This window comes from Equus przewalskii, chromosome 13 (genome assembly GCF_037783145.1).
Source record: "Equus przewalskii isolate Varuska chromosome 13, EquPr2, whole genome shotgun sequence".
Taxonomy (NCBI): Eukaryota; Metazoa; Chordata; class Mammalia; order Perissodactyla; family Equidae; genus Equus; species Equus przewalskii.
In genome coordinates this window covers 66440117-66466865 of record NC_091843.1, presented here as the reverse complement: position 1 = coordinate 66466865, position 26749 = coordinate 66440117, and the positions used below count along the sequence as shown (strand labels likewise).

Sequence of the window (26749 nt, the reverse complement as noted above, 5' to 3'; positions counted from 1 at the left end):
GTGGAATTGAGAGAACCTTAGCTGAATGTATGGGGAGAACTCTGCTCATTAGTCAGGTGCTCTCTCCAATTAGTTTAGAAAATACTGTTTTATGTGCATAAAAGCGTGATTGCTTCTCCTGAGATTTTTTTCTATAATTTTATTAATGTTGACCTTCTCCTTAGGAGAAAGATTCAGAAGTTTTCAGGAGTGAGTGAAATGCTTAGGTTGTGTGCGTATGTATTTTGAGGATGTATTGGAACATGTTGCATAATTAAACTTAACTATTTTAATGATATCTCATTTGCTATATCCTTGGAGGGTAATTGTAACTCAATAAAGAATTTCTCCTCTAGTGTGTTGTGTTTTTACATAACAAAGGCTGCCTTAATGAACCTTTATCTCATTATAATGTAATACCAATAGTGATTTAAATATCAAAATGAAAAGGAAAATTTATGACAGTTTTATTCTCTTTTAGGCAAATTAATACTGCTTAATCCATTTATTTTTCTTCTTTAAAATTAGCCTTTGGTTAAGATAAAACTTACTGATAAAAGATGTTGACCTCTTTGATAGCCAGCAAATTTTTGATATTTTATGAAAAGATAACAAGACAATTACAAAGTTTCGGGGACAAGAAATAAAGTAGGCCATCTTAAAATGTTAATTTGGCTAAATCAGAGTGAAACAATTAATAGTATTTTTTAATATCTTAAAACAGCTCTGTGGCTTTGAGTTCAAGACAAGGACAGCACATGTTAATGCTATATTACTATTTATAGAGGAAGAAATTTCACCTTTTTTCTTAACCTTGACTTAACTGATCAAATAATTTAAAGTATATTTGCCCATTATGTTTGAATTAACTTCACTCATATTTAACAATATTATTCTTTCATTTCTGTCATTCAGTTTATCTTTTCTTTAATCATGGATGAAGATATCATAAAATAAAATACAAATTCCACCATGCCACAAGAGCAGTAATAAGTACGGTATTTTCTAGATGTATACCAGCACGACCAATCTAGAAGCTGCCTTCCCAGTTGGTATCCATCCCTGAATCAACAAGCGATCAGCTGCCAACGATTACGTTGGTGGAAACGACCGGTCAGTCAAGCATGGGTCATTAATTTTTAATGCATTAATAGAGACATAAATTTCCCTGAAAATCATATTGAAAGATAAAATGATCAGCTTCTTTTAAGTACATTCTGATGTACCTCAGGGCTGATTATGGGAGCCACTGATTATTTTATAGTTTTATTTTGTCCAATAGAATTTTAAAATGTTTGATGATGACCTTAATGTGTTTTAAAGTAACAATAAATATGATTGCTACGAAATCTATAGCGTTGCACCTTTACGAATACTACATTTAAAGGCTTAAGGTCCTATTTTTTCTATTTGGTTTCTATATTTACCAAATCTTTAGGAATATGCCATTTCAAAAGAGATAACAGTCTTTCGGTGGAATTACTGGACTGGAAGTAATCCAGTAATTTGCTTTATCAAGTTTTATATATTGTCATGAGTTAGCTGTATCATGACCAAAGTTTTTTTATCTGCATGATTTCTTTACTATTTGAAAGAGAGATTTAACTTTATGATAATCGATATTCATTATAATGGGAAGCAAATTTTTAAAAAGTAAAATTTGTGCATATCTACCAACTTTTAAAATTCTGTTTCAAAAGCTGAAAAAGAAAATCCATTCCAAAAGAACCATCTTTCAGCAAAGCAATTCACATAATCTCTCTTTTCGGAATATATATTAAATTCAATAGAATCAAGTAAATAGTAGTAAAACTGATTACTCATATAGCATTTAGTACTTGTGTAGTCCTTAGTCATATAGCACATTTCATCTTTAAAATGCTTTGGTAACAATAACTTACATTTCTTATCAATACTCTTATAAAGACATAGGCAAGTGTTACTAGAAGGATCTATTTGTCACGTTTAAATCCCAAGCACCTAATTGGGTCTACCATTTTATATTTCTTTTTTTCCAGAAAGTATCTAAGTGCTTTTGGAATACAAATGCATGTTATTCACCTCTCCATCTGGTTTCTTTGGGCCGTTGGTTCTGAGAGCCTGCCTTCTATCTAGTTTCCTTAAGTCTTGTACCACAAACTTAAGGCAGTGACATACAATACCTGTCAGTGCCAGTACCTGTACCCAATAAATGTTTCCTAATAATCTTGGCAGAACATTGGTAATTCCCTTGAAATATAAATTGTTATTCCTGATCAGTGGTGCGTGCTTCAAATGATTTTTGCTGAATGACAGTTACTGTTTTTGCTTTTATTTTTAGTGTTAGGAAGAGTGTTTGAATTTGGATTTTTTAGTTTTTTTCCTTACTCTTCAGTGATAATTGTACACTCTCTGCCATCTGAAGAAATCATAGTACTCTGAACGTTAGTAGATTCAGAATGAATAGTGTGAAATTTTAAAAAGTAAAAGGAATACTTAAAATTTTATCGATTGATCAAGCTGAACCTGCACCACTAATAAGAACTTATATTTCTATGGCATTTCACTCTTTTCAGAATTTGTTTGTCAGAGTATTTTGTTTCTCCCTGTACCCCTTAGTGCAGTTATCAATACCCGCTATTTATACAGGAGGGAAGCAAAGACCAGAAATGTGAAATGAATCCCTAAAATGGGACTTAGAACCATGATTTCTGATTTTAAGTTCAAGTCTGCACCCTCCATTTTATACCGTGGTCTCCACCTATTGGGTCAGAACCCACTGGGGGAGGGAGATTTGCGGTGGAACCTCGAATCACTGGCAAGAGGCAAGAGTTGTGCAATGTGAAACATGTCTTCCACTTACGTGTACTATGGACTTTAGTTGTAAGTGGTATAAAATACCACATATTCATTTAAAAGCACTACTGCGTCGGCAATAGTTTATTTGGGCTCTACATGTTTTCTTAATAAACAAATACCCAGAAGTACAGCCTCCATCAAGTGTAGCCTGGCTGTTAATAGCTCTTGCCTCTGAAATCAGCCAATGTCAATGTCAAGCAAGTTCCTTAATCTCCCCGTGCCTCTATTTCTTCATCTGTAAAATAGAGATGATACTATACATAGCTCGTAGGTTGTTGTGAGAACTTAATGAAATAATACATGAAAAAGTACTTAAAATGCTGCCTGGCATATAGCACATACTCAGTAATTATTGAATATTACTTTAATTATTAATAATAACATTATTATAGTGTATAGGTCCATGAAATCTTGTGATTTTAAGAAGAGATTTTTGTACTTCAAAGATGGGAACCAATTCTCCATATTATACTGCCTGTGGGTTGCTTTCTTTTTGTTAAAATTGGCAAACACATTTTGGCTTTTCCACATTTTTCTGTGACCTAAAAACTCAACTTTTAGTTATGATATAAGTCAAGTTTCGGGCATATACCTTCAATAATTGGAGAGAGAAGGCAAATAAAATCAACTGGGCATGCTCGGTTCCTTGGAATGATACCACTGGGACCACACTCGGTATATTCTCTCAAGCCGGGAGGATCATGGGCCTCATCTTTTTTCAGCTTTCGTTTCAGTTCCAGGGTGTAGTGCAAATCGCTGTGGGAAACCTTGTTAAGAAGATTAAAAATTGGGGAAGAGCAAGCCAGTCCATAAGCATCTTGTTAAAATAACCCACTTCTTCCAAAGCTCGAGACAGCAAGAACCAGTTTCATAGCTATGAAATAAATTCACCACCTGTTTGTGTAGCAGTATCAAAGAGTTCTAGCAAACATGAGAATGCTTTGATCCTTTTCAGCCAGAAGAAAATTATGAAGCTCTTCATTGATCATTCGTGGGGAGTTTGGGGACGCAGATCAAAGAAAACTATTATTACTATAGACTAGAAATTAAAATATCTGAATATAAGCTACTTCAGTACATTGTACTTCTTTCAGTGTTGAATTGCATATTTAAAAATTCAAATTGTCTTCTTATGATTAAGCTAAATTTTATTGTAGCCTCTCTAGCCTGAACTAAAAGACATTAAAATGTTTTTAAGCAACTGTGTTCCTTTTGTTAATGACTTTCAAATTATATAGTTAAGATGGATTGAGGGGCAGTTTGTGGAGTATATTTTATAGACTCCCTCTAGGTTACTATAAACTCAATTGAGCAGAATTATATAAATGAGAGAATATTTTGACATTCTTTCGTGATCTTTAAGAAAAATTCCCATAAGTTTTTCAATTATATAATAGCATTATATGATTATAGATTCCACTTTAAGTACTGTAATTATACAGCTGAGAGGCTTAAAGAAAAGGATAGCAAAACTTTTATAATACAAAAGGGTACGTTTATGGGCATTTTATTGTAAGGATTTGAACATTTGAAATGGAAAACATAAGAATCATTTGAAATTGATTCTGCTGTGGAGAAAATGCTTCTGTGTGAGTAGCACAAGAGTTATTTTGGAGTGAAAATCTAGACATTTCCTGTAGATTTTTTCTTATCAGGAAAAAGAATACTTATTTTGTAACTGCAGTGTTATGGATCTGAGCCAGGTTTCATGTGAAGTTAATAGCTCCTGCCTCTGAAGTCACTGGGAGACATTTAACAAAACATGTCTTAAAATGCTTCCGGAATAACTATACCTAATGATGTGAAATCATAAACAGGGAAAAAAATCCCTGCAAAAGAGGACATCTCATAAAAAAATGTGTTGATTAATTGCAGGAAAGACAGTAGGAAAGGCAGATCCCCACTTTCGGACCACATTCATCTAAACCCGGTGCCTGGCACTAAATATTTGCACTTAAATGCAATACCCTCCCACCCTCCATTCTATACCAACTTGTTCTTAAAAGTAGAAGAAAATAATGCAGAGACCCACAAAGGAAGCATTACAAAGTTAATACGAAAGGTCTTTCCATATCTAAATCAGTGGCTCATTCAATGATTCGCACTTTATTGAAAAAAACCAAACCAGACATTTGAAATTTAGTCAGGTCTTGGGTCTTAGTTTCAAACTAGTTCCTCGAAAACTTCACTGAAGAGGAAAAAGAGAGTGTATTGATTTGTGAAGTGGCGCATTGAGGAGATAGCCAGTAAATTTAGGCCCTCATCTCTGACTTGCCTCACGAGTTGGGAGAGAAATCACAGAGGGTTCTCCGCCTTGCTAAATGTCTCTGCAGGACGGGGCTGATGGCCGGCTCCTCCCTGCTCAACAAGTCTGTTTCAAGGAGAAAGGAGGTGATGGCTACAGAGTGCTTTGTGCTCTACTTCTGAAACAAAATTCTATGTGACGTTCTGAGCTTATAAATAAATAAGATACCTGGTGGGCAAATGACTAGCATACAAAGGAGCCGTTCTACCGCTCTGACTTCATCCGTAATAGTTCATGCTTTTCTGTGCAGTGCACTAGTCTCCTGAGAATTTACCAGTGCAGTCCTTAGAATGAAAAGACGTATGCTGATTGGAACTCAGGGATCTGTTTTATCTTGCATTAAAATATGCTAGCCCTGAATTTAGATACATGTGTTATGAAGTAACATTTGTATTCGTCAAAGCTGAGAAATCTAATTAAGAATAATGTCTCTTGTTTTTTTCCCCATGGAAGTATTTACAGGACTGGACAATTTGATGACTAATGGACGTATTTAAAGGGCATCTGGTACTGATCATGGAAAGCAAAAAAATATAATAAAATTTGTTACTCTTGGCAAGTTCTTATTGCTGTAGAATCATATGCTGAATGGCACCCCTGAGATTTTTTAACATATATATTCTAATAGGTACCCAGCCAACTTTGACTTGCAAGGGAAGGATACCTCAAATTGGCTCCATGTTACAAGAGATGAGTCGCAAACCAATTGACATGCAGGAAATGCCATTCAGTTTGGGTGTCTTGCTAATGAAGAGAGCCTTAGGAAAAAAGAGAAGCAGCAGCAACTTATTATATCTAAATGTGTCAAACTCTATGCTACATATAGGATGAAGTTTGCCTTTTACATAAAAAAAAGGGTATCTCTGGGATCACAACACTAATGACATAAGCTGGCCAAATGTATAAAAAACAAATGGACAGACAGATGATGACAGTTGCACCTCAGTGATGAATGGCAGTTTCAACAGTTACTCCTGGCCTGAGGATTGGAGAGTAAATAGGGAGCAGTGGGGACTGTGGCAGTCTTTAGATTGCTGACCCTGTCTAAAAAGGAAGATGCTACTTGGCTCAGATAACTATTGCCATGTGGAAATGTAGGTCCAGTGATGCAAGATTTTACAACACTTCAAGAGACACTTTATGTGAAATCTTTTCATTTTGAAATGTTTACTCAGGATTGAAATTCAGGAGAGGAGTTGGGAAAAATTCTTGCAAGCCAAACAAAACCTACTTTTAGACCAGATTTGGACCCTAATCGTAGATCTTTAGCTTGTTACTTCTGAGTTAGTGAAATAAGTAATGTTAGTAAGGTTGTAGAAGAAATGTCAGTGCTTCCTAATATGTGAATGAAAAAATGACTAGATGACATTTATAGCTGAGTAGCTAAGGGCTTCAACTGTGGCGTCAGATTGCCTGTGTTTATATCCTGGCTGTGTACCCAGGGCAAGTTACCAGTTCTCTCTGTGGCCAGTTTCCACTTCAGTAAAATGGGAACGATAGTGGTACGAATTCCACAGAGTTGCCTTGAGGATTCAGATGAGCTAATCTATGTACAATGCTTATTACCACAGTGCCTAGCACATAGTAATTGCTCAATAAACATTGGCTATTACTATTTTACAATAAAATGATAGTTGGACGATTTGCCTATTTGTTATACTTGAAGAAAACATCCTGTGTGAATGTGGAAAGTCTGTTTTGTGTTGAAGAATATAAGTTAAGAGAACAGATTCTGCATTCCATAAGCCAGGATTTGAATCCTTGCTCTACCATTGTATAATCAGAGCAAGTTAATTAATTTTCCTAAGCCTTAGATCCTTCATCTATAAAATGGGAATAATAACCGGTGCCTCAAAGTCTTAAAAATTCCATGAGACAATATGCATAAAGTTAATGCCCGGTGTATAAGTCAATAAATGTTACTTGCTGTTATGATTACTACTTTCCCATTCTTTAGAAGCTCCGTATTGGCAAACACTTACCTAGCGATATATGTCTCGTTGTATATATTTCAAGGGAATTACATCACATTTGATTTACAAATTAAATTTCATCTTTAATGAAACATATTTCAACAGTGATTCTCAACTAGGGCGATTGTCTGGAGACATTTTTAGTTGTCACAACTGAAGGAAGTGTTACTGGTGTCTAGTGGGTAGAGTCCAGCGATGCTGTTAAATATCCCGTAATGCACAGAACAGTCCCCTACAACGAAAAATTATCCAGCCCAAAATGTTGCTAGTGCTAAGCTTGAGAAACCCTGCCTTACAGCTATATAACCACCATAAAATTTAGTTTTTAAAGTTCTTGCCAAGCAAAAGAAGGAGAGTTATCCATTTTTCAGAACATCACCTAACAGATAGAAATTAACATATAAATTGAAATCTGTAGAGCCACATTCAATAAAATATTGAAAAATATATATATCCCTATTTTCTTCTGGTTACAGAAGTAATATAAGCTTGTGAAAACTGAAAGACTGTAAGTGTATAAATGGAAAGTGAAAGTTCCCCTTTCTTTTCTACCTATCTCCATAGAAAACCAATACAAATACAGTTGAGTTATATTACTTCAGATTTTTAAATACATGTGTATACTGTTCTATAATTTGATTTTTTAAAAATTAATGTCTTTCTTTTCTCTTCCTAAACTATTCAGTCCTAAAGGTGTTATATGGGGCAGAGCAAGGTAGGCATTCAGGAAGAGTGGCCTGGCATGGGCTTTGGAGCACATGTGGAGTAAGGAGGGCATCAGCGTGGTAGGGTTGATGGCCTGGCATGGGGTGTCACAGCCCAAACAGGTGAAGATGGCATCCACGTGTGTGGGCAGCCCAGAGTAAAGTGTCAACAACGACCATGTGGGAGGAAGATAGCACAAAGAGAAAGGCCTGGTGCAGGGTTTTGAGCCCAGCTGGGAGAGAAGGCAAAAAGCAAGGAAGTGCTTAAAGGATGCTGGGCGTGTCAAAAGGACACAAAACCTAGCCTGAAGGGGCCACAACTGAGGCAATTTGAGAGTCAAAGTAAGTAATATAAATAAATACAATTAATGACATTAAAATCCATTGAATAAAATAGGACACCAAGAGTCTATTATGATGTAATAAATTAATAAAATGAAATTTTGCTAAAAAATGGAGTATTTATAAAGTCAAAAATAACCTCTCCACCAAAAGAAATAGCATTAGTTACTAAGGGAAAAATAGTAACTTTACAGTGGAAAAGCCTGGAAGACACCACCTTAATCAAAAGATCAAAGTTAACACCAACAGTAATGAGACAAATCAAAATTGCATGCCATCTAATAAGATGTTGTGATAGGCAGCCAGCTTCCAAGAAGATGATCCTCACCCCTAGTATTCATGCCGGTGGGTAGTCTTTGTCCACACTGAATGAAGCTGACTTGTGTAACTGATAGGATATTACAGAAATGATGGTGTGTGACTTCTGATGCTAGGTCCTAAAAGATACTGCTCACTGTGGCAGAAGCCAGCTGCCATGTTGTGAGGACACTCAAGAAGCCCTACATAGAGGGTCACATAGTGAGGAAACATTTCTGCCAACAGCCAGCACTAATTTGCCAGCTATGTGAGTGAGCCACTTTGCAAGTAAATCCTCCAGCCCCAGTTAAGCCGTCAGATGACTGCAGCCCTTGCCAATATCTTGATTGCAGCCTCATGAGAGACTGCAACCTCATGAAATAACCACCTAGCTAAACCACTCTTTTTCCTGATGCTCAGAAACTATGCAAGATAATGTTCAGTGTTTTCGACCACTAAGTTTTGGGGTGATTTGATATGCAGGAATGGACAGCTAACACAGATGCAGTGAGAACACAGCATCGTTTCTGCAATATTCTGGCCAGAGCTAAATAGGCTGAATCTAGTCGAGAGGAAACAGACTCTAATTGAGAGACATGCTGCAAAATAACTGGCCTGTAATCTTCAATACGATCAAGGTCATAAAAATTAAAGACAGACTGAGAAACTGCTCCAAAGTGAAGAAGACTAGAGTCATGACAACTTTACATTCAACGCTTGATTCTGAACAGGATTCTTCTTCTCTCAAGCACATTACTGGGACAGTTGGCAAAGTTTGGAGACTGAGGATTAGATGATAGTAATGTGTCAGTGTGGATATTTTTATTTTGATGGCTGTATGGTGGTTATGTAGTGGAATGTCCTTTAGGAAATATACACTAAAATATTCAGGGGCAATAAGGCATCAGGTCACCAATTTACTTTCAAATGATTAAAGAAAAAGAGTTCTTTATACTGTACTTGCAACATGTCTGTAAGTTTGAGATTGTTTAAACATTTTTCAAGATTATGCAAAAAGAAAAAAATATGTCATAGAATGTGACCTTGCCCACAAAAATAGATGCATCTTGTCCGTTTTAAAAGGTATGCATAATATTCAAGTTTTTGTGTCCAACAAAAATGATGTTTTTACCATCTCCTATTGATGGCATTTAAATTGATTCCAGTTCTTTGCTATATAAACATCCAGTTCTTTGTTAATATGAACAATGCTAGTAAATATCCTTAGAAACATATTTGTGGCCTTGTTCAATTTTTGCCCAAAAAGAAATCCCTAGAGTCTAATTGCTATGTGAACGGATGTGCATCCTTTAATCAGTTTAATCGCAAGTCATTCTAGGAAAGCACGTAAAATCTCCTTAAAAGATAATAGAATTTATAATTTAGCAGTTATTTTTATTTGTTTTTTCTCCCACTAGAAAGTAATTGCTATAAGAGTGGGAGCTTGTCCTGATTATCACCATCCCCAGCATTAAGATAGTCTTAGGCACTCAGTAAATATTTGTTACGACAACAGTAATAACAAACGTTTATTATGTGTGTGGCACTGGTTCAAGGCTATTAATTCATTGATTCCTTGTAACAACCCTATGAGATAGGTAATAGGGTTATTTCCGTTTTGTAGATGAGGAAACTGAAGCAAGGAGAGGCTTGGTACTTGCCCAGTTTCACAAGACTAAGAACTGGTGGAGCCAGGAGTCTAGGCGGTTTTTCTTCAGTATACAAGCTTTTAGCCACTATACCATACTGTTTCTCTCTTGTTGAATAAATGATCAATGAATGAATGACCAATATCTTTATTTGATTCTTTGACCAATTACAAATTTCAACTTTGTTTTTGTTTTCTTTTTTCAAATGAAAATTAGAAGAAATGGACTGCCCACTTTGTAAAAGCCAAGTTGGTTTTATGGTCCTCTGAATTACGCTGTACTTACTGCCTAATAGTACTGCTTCTGGAATTAATATTCTTACAGGTATAAACTATATATCATTCTTACTGAAGAATTTATAGATATGTAAACAGAATATTTGCTTTGTATTACAAATAAAGTAGTAAATCTGAGTGTGCAGCTTGAGTCTGGGAGGCAGAACATTTATTGCTTGTTTTTCAAACACATCCTCTGCTCCCCACCTGGGCTTCTGTTCGCCTGCCCTTCCCTGCACGTGGAATGCGCATGTCCATCTCCCACAGTGGAAACCCAACCCCTTCCAACCTCTTCCACTGAGGACGGCTTTACCTTTCTCGCTTTTATTACCCTCTTCTTGAAGGTTGAAATGATCTTTCCTTCCTCAAAATTCCCTGAGTCCTTTCTAGTACATTCTAAACATACCTAATATTAATTATATCAAGTCCTCATCTCCCTTAGTGGACTATATTCTCTTTTAATTTTATTCATTTTATAAAACCCCAACATATATTACAATATTTTGTACAGAATATGAAATGAGGTGTGTCTTCTGGATGAGTGAATCAATTCTCTCAGGGAAATATATTTTGAATTTTAAAAATCCTAAATAAGAAGACTACCGAGATTTTAATATTATATATTCCACAGTTATCAGGAATTGTAAAATAACAAATGAAATGGTTAGACATGATTTTCTTCATATAATGACTTGGATTTTGTTTACGAGGCATCAAGAACCAAGAGGCATAATTAGCTTTCATTCCTTTAAGCCCTTTTGTTCTGTTCATGGCTGCAAATATCAACTTTGCTTCTACCCACAACTTCAGTTCCCTTTTCTTTTAGTGGGCGGTTTAGGGACATCAAAGGTAATAAAATCAATCAAAGAGATAAGCGGAATTTTTTTCCAAAGGCTAGTACTTAAGGATGCGTTCCTGTTAGAGAATTTTAGTACTAAATTTGTTTTCAAGTGTTTGTATAATACCAAATCTCCCTGCCAGCTGGAAGGACTGTCCTTGAATCCTGTCCTGCATGAAACAATAAAATATAATCCTTTCTTCACATATATTCTTTTTTAAAAAAAGAACTTTGGGGAGTGTTAAGTGTTGTCATTAGACGAGATTATACGTTGGTGCTAGCAAAGGCAATAGCATAGCCTTCAGGCCAACTGTTTCTCTTCCCTCATAAGGAGTTCTTTCCCTTACCCCCTGGAATCAGACAAAGCTGAAGCGTTTTGTTGCTGAAAGTTCAAAGAGCAAGCCAAAGGGAAAGTTCAAACAAATATCATCAGTCTTTTAAAAATGTCATTGCTTATGTAAATTAACTGCGGTCCTTGGGTGCCGGTGAACCTCAAGCATCCTTGGGTTGGCTGGATTTTCAATCATGTTATGTTTATATTTGGTTCAAGGTCTGTTTCTTCTAGAAAGCATTGACCATGAAGTCTTCACATTTAATTTTAGTTCATGCTTTTTTCTTTGTTTTAGTTTCGGGGTTTTTTTTGGTTTGCTTTTGTTTTTTTTAGATTAGCTTCACTATCTTGTGACTTCCAGAGGATAATTTAGAGGCTAATGTATTATTATGGAGCACTTCTATATCATCTTACTAATTTTTGCTTTTTACCATTATTCATCTGGCCAATGGATTTATTTGAGATTTCCCGACAATGTTTGTAATTAGTGATTAAAATAAACCTTTAAAGAATCTTTTTCTTTGGAGGTATCTTTACATTGCAAATGATACATTTTAAAATAATGCCTTCTGACTAAAATTTACAAACTTGATACACAGTCTGAAATATGTTCAGCACCACAAGTCAAACATGCATATTTTAACATTTAGCCTAGTTGAGTCCTCTTCATAAAATGTTGAGATGTTGCACTCCTTCTGCATGGCCTCTCATTTATATGAATGTGAAGTTCTCCATCATACGGTTTGTGATAAAAGTCCTTTGGGGACTAGCTGAGATTCTCCCTACTGTTTCTCATTGCATTGCATTGTAAATCTCCAAACTTTAGGAAAGAATGTCTTTTGGGAGGCATGCCTTATTAGTAAGAAATTATTATTTTGTATGTTGGATGCAGGATTTTTAGATAGGCATTTACGTTTCATCTATCACATTAGCTGTACATTTGGGTTTGTTTTAAAATAATTGAGAACTTGGCAATTTCTTCTGTGGTGATCATTCCTGGCGGGGGTGGGGGGGTATCTTCCTTTTTAGATCTGTAGCTCTGTGATGCATATATATGATGCCTTTGTTCTCAAAGTCTTTTTCTATCTGATTACTGTTGTATCCAAGTGCTTTGTCTCTGCCTCTTAGTTGTTTTCTTTCCTGTGCCTTAGCCTGTCATTTGTGTGAGTAACTTTGTTTACATTCCGCAGAGGTATTAAGCGCGTTTTTGATGATAGAAAGGAGTGATATAGGAAGTAAGGAGAAGAAATCCAGAGAGGGGGGCGGATGTGAGGGAAAGGGGGGAAGAAGTAGGAAAAGAAAAGAAGAGAGTGGGTGTGAGGGAGGAAGACGGAGCAAAAGGTAGAACAGGGGCAGTGAGGGTTTGTGAAATCTTGGGGGCTGGTCGTAGGGGAGGGAGATCAACAGACCAGCATTTTCCAGGCTTGGGCTCAAGCTTGTGAAACTACTATTGTATTAAAGAACCTCAACTGGGATTTGCTGAGGACAAATGCTGTAATGTGTTAGTCATCCATTATCTGCTTCTATTTTTGCAGGTTCTGAATGATGACTGACGCGGGTTTGTGTGATATGCCTCACAGCCCCTGTCATTCCCGAGCCGTAAGGAACCCGCACGTCTAGCCCCAGCAGCAGGGCGAAATAGCTGCTCTGGAGGGAGGAAAGCTTCCGCTTGCCGACCGGACAAAAGTACCGCCTTCCCACGGGTTTCTGCCTGCCGCTCGTGATCCAGGCACCTCGCCTCGTCCAGCTCGCTGCTCTCGCAGGCAGATGGTGTGTGGCCGCCGCAGGACGCCCGCCGCGCCCCGGCCATGAAGTAGCGGCCGCTGCCCGACCGCCGGCCCCAGCCCAGCGCTGCGCTGCCCGGTCCCCTCCCGGCGGGGCCGGAGCGGCGTGGACATGGCTGGCCTTCGTAGCCTGCTAGTTCTCCTCCTTGTTTTTCAGAGCAGCTGTTTGGGTTTCAGAAGCCCACTTTCTGTCTTTAAGAGGTGGGTATTTTGTGTTTTTTTTTTTTTTTTGAACAGGCGAAATGTTGTTTGGATGGTTTCTGTGCATGCTGTTGAAAAAGGTAATCACTTTTACGAACCAGAGTGTTGGAGAAATATACAAGGTTGATTTACTTTGCTGAAACGACTTGGAATTTTAGCACAGTAAGTTCTTGTAAAGTCCCCTTGACAGAAGAAGCCCACTGTTTTGTAGCCAAGCTGCACTGGCTTTCGAAACTCCAATTAGAAGTTGTGATTTCCAATACTAATCGCTCCCTCTTGGGGAAATGTTTCAGAAACTGCAATATAGTCATTTAGACTTGAATGCCTTCTTGTTTATAACAGCTCAAAGAATAAAATATCAAGACAAGTGATGGGGAGAAGCAGATCATGGACTGTAATAGGTCAGGAGAAAACATTGAGCTGTATACACACTCCTCATAATTACCATATTAAATATTTATGCACTTGTATATTTGTAATTCACATCACAGTCGTTCCTCCCCCCCCCCCATTCAGCTCTGCCTTTTAGCAATATTATCCTTGTTTTTTTTGTTTCTGACTAGAAATACTGGACACTCATGAAATAGTTGCAAAAATTTTACTGGGTCTTACTTAATATTTTTGCCATTAGAAAATTGGCAGGCCAGTGATAATTTATAATTTATTAATTCTCTCTTTTCATTAACTAGAAACAAGTATATATTTTGACAAGATTTTATTGAATCGAGTTGTAAATGTAGCCTGCTAGGTTGCTTTGATTATATTTTGTTTACAAGTTGGGCATATATTGCTTTTGGACAATCAAATGCAACTCTGAGTATGTTTTAGAGCATTATATAGTCATCACATCTTTTCGTTGGGTCTAAGTCAATAATTTTTAATCTCAAAGTCCTAGAATTCCTTTTTTTTTTCTCATGTCAAGTTAAGATTCCATTATGTTCAAAAATATTGAAATTACCTTCTTTTTTAAGGTTTAAAGAAACTACCAGACCATTTTCCAATGAATGTCTTGGTACCACCAGACCAGTCATTCCTATTGATTCATCAGATTTTGCATTGGATATTCGCATGCCTGGAGTCACACCTAAACAGGTGAGAGAAATTCTCTATTTCATTATTTACTTTTCTGTATACAATCCATAATTAAAGGAAAGAAAGTGATTTTACAGCAGGAGTAACTTCTTTAAAAGTAGGCATTTGCTTTCAAGACTCCTCAGATAGGGCCAGAATAGTTGAGTGTTATAAAGAGGAATAAATCTTTCAAGGTAAGTCTTTCAGTTAACTTTCTTTTTAAAAAGTTTGCTCAAATTGTTATTTGTGTTTTGAAATGGAACCTTGAATATTTATGATTTGGAATTCTCAGTGGAGTAATAGCCTGTGTAATGCAGCATGTAAGTATGTATTAATATTTGAAAAATTATTCTAATAAAGGGGAATGATATCGAGCAGTTACATCTAAGAGATTACCTTGTTTAAATACCCTTCTATCACAGCCACAAGTTGAGAAATAAAAGCATGTGGTTATTGCCAAGAACTTGAAAAACAAAACATTCTACACTTTTAAAAGTTAAGAAAACTGTTCATACAGGTGGTTGATTGTGAGGTTTCTTTAGCACGGTTTTCTTGTGATAAGAGAGATATTTTGCAGAAATAATGGCAGACCTCATAAAAGCATGACTTATAGAGCCTTTTGAGTAGAACTAGGTTGTTGCTAGGGCTTTCCTATTTTAGTTACACACAAGAAGCTCAAACCCACTGCTGTCATGTGTGCAAGGTGTTTCATTAAGCATAAAAAGGCCAGAATTAATTATGCTGTGCAGCCAGGCAGTGCAGGGGTTTATGCATGCCGTGAAAAGATAGCCGTCTTCTTTTGAAGGGCTGCAGAGACATGGACAGACCTGGGTGTCACAGAGCTGCAGTGGCTGATGACTCATTGTTGCAGAGAACATTCTATTTTTCTTTTCTTTTTTTTAAATACTGAGAAAATAAAAGTATTCTACTTATTGAGGAGAATTCCTTTGAAACTGACATCTAGAAGCTCTGGAAAATACACATGGTCCTTTGTGGGGGAACTAGGATTGACATTCCTTTATTTGAGTACCTGTGTATTATCTAACGATCTATAAAGAACTACTTCACTATTGTAAAAGTGACCCTCACCCCCCACCCCTGCCCATCCCCAAATGATCAATGACTAAGATGACTTTTCTGTATGTTTGGTTGTTAGTGTTCTGGCCTTTAGTTCCATAAGCTCTTTAGTTAGTATTTAGTCAAAAGAAGTGTAATGAGATTGGGAATAGGAGAGAATGGCAGTTGCTCACTTGTGAAGTGTGTTTCTTCTTGTCTCTTCTCACTTTTAAAAGTTATTTTTCCCCCTATTGCTTAAACTGACTTTATATTACTTAAAAAAAAAAAAACAACACATCCATTAATTGATCTCTAAGCAGTCTTTCCTGTTAAGAATATTATTTTTTCAGATAGTTTTTTGTTGTGATACATTATCCTGTTGTGTTTTCTTCTCATAATTTCACAGTAATAACATTTAAATTACTTAACAATAATATTAATAGGTAACTGTGTTCGGGTCAATATTCTCAGAAAGAGTTCCTAGAGGAATTGATTATAAAAGAGCATAGAGGAGCTCCATTTTCATAAAATAAAATGTTTGACTCTTTTTTTTTTGAAAGAGTGGCACCTGAGCTAACATCTGTTGCCTATCTTCTTTTTTTTTCTTCCTTTTCTTTTCCCCAAAGCCCCCCAGTACATAGCTGTATATTCCAGTTGTAGGTCCTTCTGGTGGCTATAACTCATTTTTATAATTTTATAATTATCAAAATAACTCCATGGAAAAAGAACATACATTAAATAAATTATGACGTCATTTTGCACTATCTGTGTTGTGCTTTGTCCCATGCAGTGGACTTTTGCTGGTTGCCTTCCCAGCATGCAATCGCTTGTTGCTCCTTCCTGGATACCATGTGGTTCCCGGGAGCTGTCTACCAAGGATCCAGAGGGGGAGCCCATGGCCTAGGATTAGCAAATGGCTGCGTAGCACCTCCCCTTCCACAAGAATGTGTGTGACCTAGACCAGTGCAATCAAATCTTAGGACCTTTGCTGTGGATGCAATTTTCTGCTGCATGTGAGCAAAAGACCTGTCTTTAGTTCTCGGGTCTTCTGAGTTCGTGACAGGAACCATGCCTGGAATAAAACTAATGCCATAGAGGGCATTGCAGAGAGACTGAAAGGAGAGAGGGACTTGGTGACATTGCTACTCAGGAAGTTCTCAGTTATCTTAGCCTTTCTTGTTTCAACCAGGTTGAGTTGGATTTTCTCTGACTTGTAGCTGAAACTACCTAACTGGGTAAGAGATTCAGTTGTTCTGCCTGATCAGCTCAGAACTGGTTGTTGAATGTCTCTTCCGCTTTCCTCCATCACTCTCTATAGATCACATGCCATGAGTATTTACTGACTTGATCCAGCTGACATATAGGTCATATACTTGTAGCCCTTCGTGAGAAATGATAGTTATATGCCCATTGAGTAAATCCGGGAAGAGAAGGATGTGGAAGCCCCAGAACCCCTTTCCTCCTGAACTTGGCGTTCTTGGTGAGGGAGCTTAGAGCTGTGATACCAGGAGCACTTTTGGTGAAGAAAGTATTCTTTTCTTAAAATGCAGATGAAACTGAATTTAAAACATGTCCTTAAGAGGAAAGGAGATAAAAAGGCAAGGAAAGAAAAAGGAGAAAGTGTTAGAGGAAAGAAAGAAAAGGTGGAAGGGAATAAAAAGAGTGACAAAAAATATTCAAGAGACTAGAATGATCAAGAACAAAAATAAAGGGGAAAAATTAACAATAATTATACTATGAAGAGCAGAACATCTAACAAATCATAGAAGAAAAAAAGAGAGAGGAAACATAAAAACAAGGAAATGCATTGAGGAGTTAGAATACATATATTTTTTTTAAATGGCAGAAGGTCAAGAAGAACAACAAATTTAAAGAAAGAAGGAACTGAGGACTCAGAGCTTGAGTTGGTAACTGAGGCAGACCAAGCTGGTTAAAGACATATTCACTCAACAGAATTTTTTTATAAAATACATTTTAAGTTTTGGCAATAATGAAAGATACCTCAATAAATCTGATGTAAATCCTTTCCTTGGGAAACTTGAGATTGTTAAGTAGGCTGAAATAGAGAAGCAAACAGACGCAGGATAGAGGTGAAGAGAACCTTAGCTATAATATAGATATTACAACTCCATAATTTTGCAGATGAAATACAGGTCTACATTAGTGTCTAACCAAAGAATAGCCAGTCATGTCAGGCCTCAGAGCTGTAGTCCATTCTGCCATACTGTGGACTTCAGAACAGCCTTTAAAAATTTCTCCCATTAATGGGGTTGGCCTTGGGGCCTAGTTGTTAAGTTTAGTGCACTCCACTTTGGCTCCCAGGCCCTGACCTACACCACTCATCAGTGGCAGTGCTGTGGCAGTGACCCACATAAAAAATAGAGGAGGATTGGTGCAGATGTTAGCTCAGGGCCAATCTTCCTCAAGTAAAAAGAGGAAGATTGGCAACAGATGTTAGCTCAGGCGAATCTTCCTCAAGTAAAATGAGGAAGATTGGCAACAGATGTTAGCTCAGGGCGAATCTTCCTCAAGTAAAAAGAGGAAGATTGGCAACAGATGTTAGCTCAGGGCCAATCTTCCTCACCAAAAATTGAAAAAATAAATAAATAAGTAAAATTGCTCCCATTAAACGAGCTCTGGATAGTCTGGGGAAAGTAGTTTATTATCTATTGCAATATCAATTTTATAACCAAAGTGTGTGCACTCTTTCTCTTCTCTGACTTGAAATTTTAAGAAGTTATTTCCATCCTCTTTCATACATTTTTCATTAATTAGTATTTTTTCAGGTGTTGGGAAGATGAGGGAGAAGAGTAAGTAGCTTTTGAGTAGCCTGGAATCGAGGGAAAGTAAGCAGATCTGGTGTCTGATGGCACTGGCTTCAAATCTAGCAGAGCTGTGAAGAGGTGATATTTAGAGACTCTTCTTTTAGCACTTTTTCTTCCTCCTTTGATTCCCTTTCTCACCAGGGACTCTTCCGGCTTTTGCTGTTGCCAACTCTCATATCGACAAACAAAACAATTAGATAAACTGCCAGTTCATGGTCATAGTAAGGTGCTATCATCAGTTGGATGTGTTAACTATCCCATGGGGGTTTGATTTTAAAATAAACTAAATGAGGCATAAGTACAATGATTTTACATAAGGTTTATCGTCTCAATCTAAGCTAAGTCGAGCTGGGTTAGAATGTAGGCTTTGGGGCCAGGCTGACGGCATTCTTGTCCCAGCTCTTGCCGTGTCAACTCAGGTGTGTTTCTTAACCAGCTAGTCCTGCTCCTTCATCTGTGATCAGGAGAATAATGGTGCCTGTCCAGGGTTGTTCTGAGGACTGAGCAGGGTAGTTATGCTAGCGGCATGTTCAATTGCCCTGCACGTGGTAAGTCTCAGAAAATGTGAACTCATATTGCTATTATATATGTGTTGAGGGAAATGTGAATGAACCTTAAGATGAGAAAGAAATTACCAACCGTTATGCTCTCAGTAATGACTTCAAGGAGGAGGTAAGACATTGCAATAATTTTGAAGAAGAGGAAAGTAGCTAAATGAAGACAAATAGAAGCAAAAACCTGGGCAAGAGAAACCTAGAAAAACTAAGCAAGGAAGCAAATCTTTCAGTGTGCTTATTCTTCAGAAGTTATTTCCATTAAAAATGGCCCTTATGATCGGAGAATGAAGGAACACTGAGTATGGATATGTTTTTCTCAATGTTCTTCTATATCTTTTACGCTGTATAGAAAAGAAATTATCAAAAGCAGTTGCATCAGTATGGAGCCTTAATTTTTTTTATATTAGTTTGAAATCAGCGTGGATTTCTTCACTTTGCTGAGGACTTTGTACATTAACTTTATGAAAAAGTCACTCTTATCTGATGTAAGTCCTTTCAAATCCTATGTTTACACAGCATTTTGTTTATTACTGTTTGTTCAGCTTAGGTCCTCTGCAGTCTTGGCTTAAGGACTTACAAATGTAAACTAATTTGTAAAAAATATAATTTTATAAAATTAAATATTTCTGTTGAACCTAGTATCTTGAAACTATAAATAATTGAATTTCTTTCCATCAGGATGTGTTAGGCTGTCATTAGTGTAATCATTTTCTTCCCATATTTTGGAAGCAGTTTGAGAACTACGGAGGAATTCACTTTTTCCTTTCTGAACCTCTTGCAAATTCTTGTCTCATTCTGTGTTTGTCTTTTGAAGTGTCAGAGATCAAGCTTTGAAATTAGAAAGCAGCCTTCTCTTGTGTTCCTCAACACAAATTATCTATCACCAGCAACACCAGGAAATGAAACAATTCTGAGTTGAAAGATCGCATCAGATACCCCAGAGCAACAAGTTGAAAAACCTGAAATTAGAGTCTTAAGTTTTCACTTGTTTTAAAATAATGATGAAAGGGTATAGTCATTGAAATAAAACCAGAATGAACAAAATACTCCTATGAAATTTTTTCAAAAGCTTCCCACAGTGTTTCTCTTTGCTTTTTTCTTTAAATATGAATAATCATTAGAAAATTTTTACCAAGATATTTTAACTTTTTCATTTTCTAACAGAAGAAGGAAGAGCTTCCCCTTGCCTGCACAATGCATATATAATCATGTGATAAGAATTCAGCTTTCATAGGCTTTTCTTTTTTAAAGATTTTATTTTTCCTTTTTCTCCCAAAGCCACCTGGTACATAGTTGTGTATTTTTAGTTGTGGGTCCTTCTACTTGTGGCATGTGGGACACCACCTCAGCATGGCCTGATGAGTGGTGCCATGTCTGCGCCCAGGAGTCAAACTGGTGAAGCCCTGGGCTGCTGAAGCAGAGCGTGCGAACTTAACCACTCCGCCCCGGGGTCGGCCCCCATAGGCTTTTCTTACTGTACCTGTTTAAGAAATCAGTTTTCAAATATCAAGCCATTATCATAACATCACTTATAAATAGCATTTGCACAGGATTTCTATTTATCAAAGAGGTAATATACAAGTTAAATGCAGAATTGCTGTAGTGCCTTATTTTTCTTAAGTTTAGAATGCCCCAATATTTGCATTTCTAAAAAATAAAAATTCTGGGGCCAGCCTGGTGGCATAGTGGTTAAGTTTGTGCGCTCAACTTTGGTGGCTTGGGTTTCACAGGTTCAGATCCCAGGCGTGGACCTATACACCACTCATCAAGCCATACTGTGGCAGTGTCCCACATACAAAATAGAGGAAGATTGGCACAGCTGTTAGCTCAGGGTCAGTCTTCCTCACCAAAAAAAAAAAAAAAAAAAAAGGAAAGGAAAGGAAAAGAGACACCCCACTCTCCCATTCTTCATTCTTTCATTTCCCCTGACAGGCTAGCGTGACTTTCAGGTTAAGCCTCATTCCACAAGAGGAGAAAATTAATCTGTGGGCACCAGCAGCCTTCTGGACACCAGGAGAACATTATCTGTTGTACTCCTAGGAGAAAATTCATCCAAGCTCTTCCTGAAGCAGCTAGGTGATTGCTAGGAAATGCCCAGAGAAGAGCCTCACCTGACTTCAGAGTTTGTGCATCTTGAACCCCCGTGGATTCCCTGACTCCTTCTCTGTGGTCCGTGGCCACGTTCCATCCTGCGTCTCTAGTCCTTTGACCTGTCTGCCACTGCGTGCTTCACCCTCTTCCAATGCAGTCTGTGCACTAGAACAAACATGGCACATGGGTTTACTTTTTGAGGCAAGTCCATTTAATTGAGAGGAACTGCCTGGAAGATGTGAAGAAGAATTGTGAGGCCATGAGTGTGAAAAGACAGAAGTGGTGGCTCCAGTAGCCACTCTTGCACCAGTGTATTTTTGTTGCTAGAAGAAAAAGACCATAGGTGAAGATTGATTGTGTTAAACCATCGTCTCAGAATGAACATGAGTCATGACTTTTAGTGTTTCTTTTTCCTCTATTCTTAGTTTTCTCTCCCTTCACAAAAAATAAAAGGAGCATGGTGATCTTGCTTGCTACTGAAGGAGGAAAATCAAGAAATGTCCTGGGCCGGCCTGGTGGCCGAGTGGTTAAGTTCGTGTGCTCCGCTTTGGGAGCCCAGGGTTTTGCTGGTTCAGATCCTGGGTGCGGACATGGCACCATTTGTCAGACCATGCTGAGGCGGCATCCCACATGCCATAACTAGAAGGACACACAACTAAAATATGCAACTGTGTACTGGGGGAGAAAAAGCAGGAAAAAAAAAAAAGAAATGTGCTAATTCTGGACTAGCATTTGCTTTTCATTTAGAAAGACTTAGGCAATGTTTATTAAATTCCAAGATTTGGAAAGAGAACAGCAAAATAAATTAAAATGCTATACCTTCCCCCTCCCAAACTGAGGAATTGGTATTACCCATTTTACCAATGGAGAAGCCACTAGCAAAGAAAATTCAATGATTATTCGCAAGGACAGTCACCAGGCCCTTGTTTTATTTACTTAGCTGCCTCACATTAAATTTTTTCCACTTTTTTATTTTGAAAGCTCAGGATTGGTGTCATTTAAGATACTTCATCTGAACTTGTATTTATCTGTATAATTCTCTTCTTGCTTCATCAGCAAGGCCCAATTATATGAGTTAAGTAGAATACGAAAACGTGAAATGGATGTTGTAAATGGCCAGTTGAAGTCGCATGTAGTTCGTTGCTAATTGTTTAAGTTATGATGCCTCCTCTTTATTTTCACTAAAACCTCTTTAATGTCCACTTAGGGAAGATATGACTGAACCATTAGCACTGTTTTCCTCTGTTAGAATAATCTAAATATGTCATGAATCTGGGTTCACAGCTGCAAATATGTATCAACCATTTTCCCTTTCTTTATTAAAAATGAGAAACAGAAAGGAGACTTTTATTTTCGATTACTTTTTGATATTTGTGAATTAACATGATACTTGAGAATGTTAGAAAAAGTAAGTACAGTATAAGTGACTCCCTTATGACCACCTATTTTTTCAATAAGATTTAGAGTTCTTTTTGTTCGGTTTTGCTTTTTCTAGCGTATTTTTAAAGGATAAAACACTTTATTGAGTGCTCCTTATATAACGCCACTGACTTAGGCAGTTTACAAGCAATGACTCATTAATTCTCATAAAAATTCTGTGTTCAAGGTTATATTATTCCCACTTTTTATATGAGAAATTGAAACTCAGGGAGATTAAATAACTTGTCCATAGCCAAATAGTCAGAAAATAGAAGAACAAGGATTTAAATACAGATCTATATGAATTTGAGACCTATGCTCATTTCATAATTCTGTGCTGCCAGTCTGTTAATGACTTATGTGTTTCCTAGAGAATGTTTCTATATATAGTTTAATGTGTGCAGGTGTGTGTACACACACACGTCTATATTTTTTATTGCACATATATTGTAAAATACAAGCTTCCTTTTGTTAAACAAACAAAATATAGGTTACTGGCTCCATCCTAAATCCTTGAATTACTTTTTTCTTATATTTTGTCATGTCCATCTAGAAAGATGTGCTACTAATCTGAATTCTGGTAGGATAGTCCTTATCTCCTGGCTGTTAAAAGACACCTTGCAATCGACCTGGTTTAGCTGATTTTAACACAATTTTGAATTTTTCCTTTCTAAATCTAAGCAAATTATTCTTTAAAGCGTCAGGTAGTAGATCTTTTTGGCTTGCGAGCCATACTGTCTCAGTTGCAACTGCTGTAGTTGGAAAGCAGCCATAGACAGTATGTAAATGAATGGCTTGGCTGTGCTCCAATAAGAAACTTTATTTACTGAAACAGGCAGCCACCACAGGCTGTAGTCTCCTGATTCCTGATCGAAACCATTGCATATACCATGTAGGCTAATAGATGGATTTAACCTTTGGCATCTCATGAACTGTGTCTCTGACTTATAGAACATAGAGAATAAAAATACCAATGCAAGGTTAACAGCACTTTGATCTTTGTTCCTTAGTTACCTATTCAGTTTTCATAAGTAAATGGTCATGAACAAGAGTTCTCTTATTTGGAATACTGTATTTCAGGCTTCTGCATCTCAGTAAATGACAATTCCTGTGTTACAGCTCCTCTAGGCCAAATACGCAAGAGTCTTTCTTGGCTCCGTTTTCTCACACCCCATAAACAATATGCTAGCAAATTCTGTTGCTTCTTCCTTCCAAATATATCCATAATCCAGTCCTTTCTCACCATACCCATCTTCCCACTCTGACCCCAGCACCATCCTCTCTTTCCTGGACTATTGCAATAGCTCTCCTAACTCATCTGCCTTGTACCCTGTGTCTCAAGCGTCTGCGCTCCATACAGCAACCACAGGAGTTCTGTTAAAACAGAAGTCAGATCACATCACTTTTCTCCAAATGCCCTTTAAGAGCTTCCCAGCCCCCTCACGTTTAAAACCAAAAACGTTAGAGCGACCTCTAAAGCTCTTCATTTTTCCTGCAGTCTTTCCACTCCTCTGTCTCTCACACCTCATTCCTGTTATAAGTGATTGTAGGTATAAAACAATTCAGAACTCTGGTTCTGCCTCTTTTTTGCTGGCTGCAAAATCTCAGGCAAGATACTTAAACCTTAATGAGCTTCGGTGTCTTCCTCTGTAAAATGGGGAGAATGATAGCTCCCATCTGATAGGATTGTAGTTAAGTGAATTAATATGTGTAAAGCCCAGTGCCACTCAGGAAATTTTAGTTATTGTTATTTCTGCCCTGAAGTACATGAGTGAAGGCAAGAACAATATAATATCTTAGAATTGTTGAAATAAAGAATTACAGAGGATCGTGTTGAGAAAGCAGAGGATGACTCCAACAACAATACTTTAGTGAGCACTGCAATCGTAATTTTGTAAAGCACATTATAGAAGCAGATCAGAATCTGCATTTCTCTCTTGCTTGGTTAGGAACATCTTTGTGGAGGCAGTAGGATTTTAAGAGTGTAGTTCAATGGGTAGAAAGAGAGATTTGTAAACGTATTTAGATCCCTATAAAAGCACCATTCTAGAAATAGTGCTGTAAACAGATGAAGTAATCAGAACCTCAACTCATAATTTTGTCTTTGAGAGAATCTAGCAATAATAATAAAAAAAAAAAACCCTAGTAGGTACAATTTACTAAGAGAGTGATTATATACCTTTAGGCACCAAAGACCATCACTGCCAATCATATAAAACAAAAATTCAAAGTAAAGTTGATTAAAATACAATTATGGAGGGGTTATTGGTAGTATCAAATAGACTTCAAAAGAGAAGTGTATAAAGCATTTGAATATTTCAATCAACAGAATAATTTAATATATAACGTATAGTAAATATAATTTAATATCTATATAGATAGAAAATTTTACATTTTAGGAAGAGATATACATTCTTTTTGAATCTATATAGAACATTTATTTAAAAATCATATAACTAGACATTAAGAAACAAGTTGATTACAATAATTAGAGTTTTATAGCTCTCATCCTCTGATAGTAATCCAATAGTACTAGAAATAGACCATGAAAAGATGTCATGGGAAACTTGCCTACCCAAAATGAAGGACCCTTCTTCTACACAACCCCTGAGACCAGGAGAAAAATAAAAATTGCAGTTATAAGTTATCTAGAGGGTAATGGCAAGGAACATACATGATAACAAAACCCCATGAGACCCAGCTAAAGCAGTAATCAGAGAAAAATTGGTAGCCTTAAATTCTTTTATAGAGAAAAAGTAGAATAAAAGTAAAAGTATATAAATATTCACTTAAAAAATGAGGAAAAGAGCAGTCAAATTGGTGAAAAGGAAGAATAAAGATAAAAGCTGAAATTATTAAAATAGGTTAAAAATAGAAAGGTATAAACAAAATAAGAAACCATTTTTTTGAAACATTCATTAAAATGGATAAGCTCATGGCAAGCCTAACTAAGGATAAAAAGTGCAAAACATTATACATTATTAAGTATTAGAAAGAGTAAAGGAAAAATGTTAGACTATTATTTACAACTCTGTGTTGGTAAATCTGATAGTGTTGAGGAAATGGATGATCGCTAGAAAATACTTAGCCATCCAAATTGACCTAAAAGGATCTTTAAAATACTGAACAGGCTGCTAACTGTAGAAGAGACTGGAAAGGTAAAAAGATTATATGTATATATATATATATATATATTTATACACACGTATACACACACACACACAAACTTTTAAAAATGAGAAGTATTTGACCAAGAACAGACTGAGTATGAGTAAAAACACATATGACAGAAAAAAGGCTAATACACCATGTAAAAAAGAGAGGTCCCAAAGACTACTGCTAAGACAAGCAACCCAAAAGAAAAGTAAATGAAGAAATTCAATGTAAAAGTAACAAATGAACAAAGTTCAACCCTGTTAACAATCATAGAAATTAAAATTAAAGGAAAAAACAAGATACCATATTTTTTCTTCCATTTATTTGGCAAAAAATAAAATGGCTATATTATACAGAGCTTTTAAGGATGAAAAGATATGAACGGTTTCATACATTGTTGGTGGGAGGGTGCATTGCCGCAAGCTTTTTAGGAAAGTTATCTGGAATTATCTTTTAAAGTAACAGTACTCGTATCCTTAAAATTGTGAGAGATCATTCTATAGAATATTATGCAATAGGTGAAAGACAGATAGATCTATGTGTCTTGCCCTAGAAGTATTGTCATTGTGTATTAAGTGAGAGAAGCAAAGTGCAGAGTCGTGTGCAGACTGTGATCCCTTCTTAAGAAAAATAAATAGTAACAAAATCCCTATATATATGTGTCTGTCTGGTTGTATATTTTGGTATGGGCATGGAGAAGTTGGAAGTTGGAAGGAGGCACATTAAGGTGTAAACACTGGTTCCCTTGGAAAGGTAGCAATGGAGGAGGATGACAGCAGATTTTTTGGTATACATCAAAGTTGTTTTATCATTAAAAAGATCACCTATTATTTTGTAATTGCTAAAAATTAGTAATGGAATAAATAAGCAATATCACCAATAAAAAGAATACCAACAAAAAGGATCTTCTACCCTTCTGATATAAACCCCTCATGTTCTAGAAATCTTCAGAGGGGTTTTCCACACAATGCCTCTAATTGATAAATTTTTAATTCCCATTCCTCTGCTTTGCAGCAGTGCTATTAAGAGAGCCTGATTAATTAAAGAACTTGGGAAAT

General features: G+C 36.7%; 1 protein-coding gene across 1 annotated transcript in view; it reads left to right on the top strand.

The window, feature by feature from the left end:
• PAM (peptidylglycine alpha-amidating monooxygenase) overlaps nucleotides 1-26749 on the top strand; it is a 203200-nt gene that overhangs the window by 42175 nt on the left and 134276 nt on the right. The window contains 2 exon segments of the mRNA XM_008527663.2: nucleotides 13067-13516; nucleotides 14488-14608. Of these exon segments, the coding sequence (XP_008525885.2) occupies nucleotides 13428-13516; nucleotides 14488-14608 (210 nt within the window). The 5' untranslated portion in view covers nucleotides 13067-13427.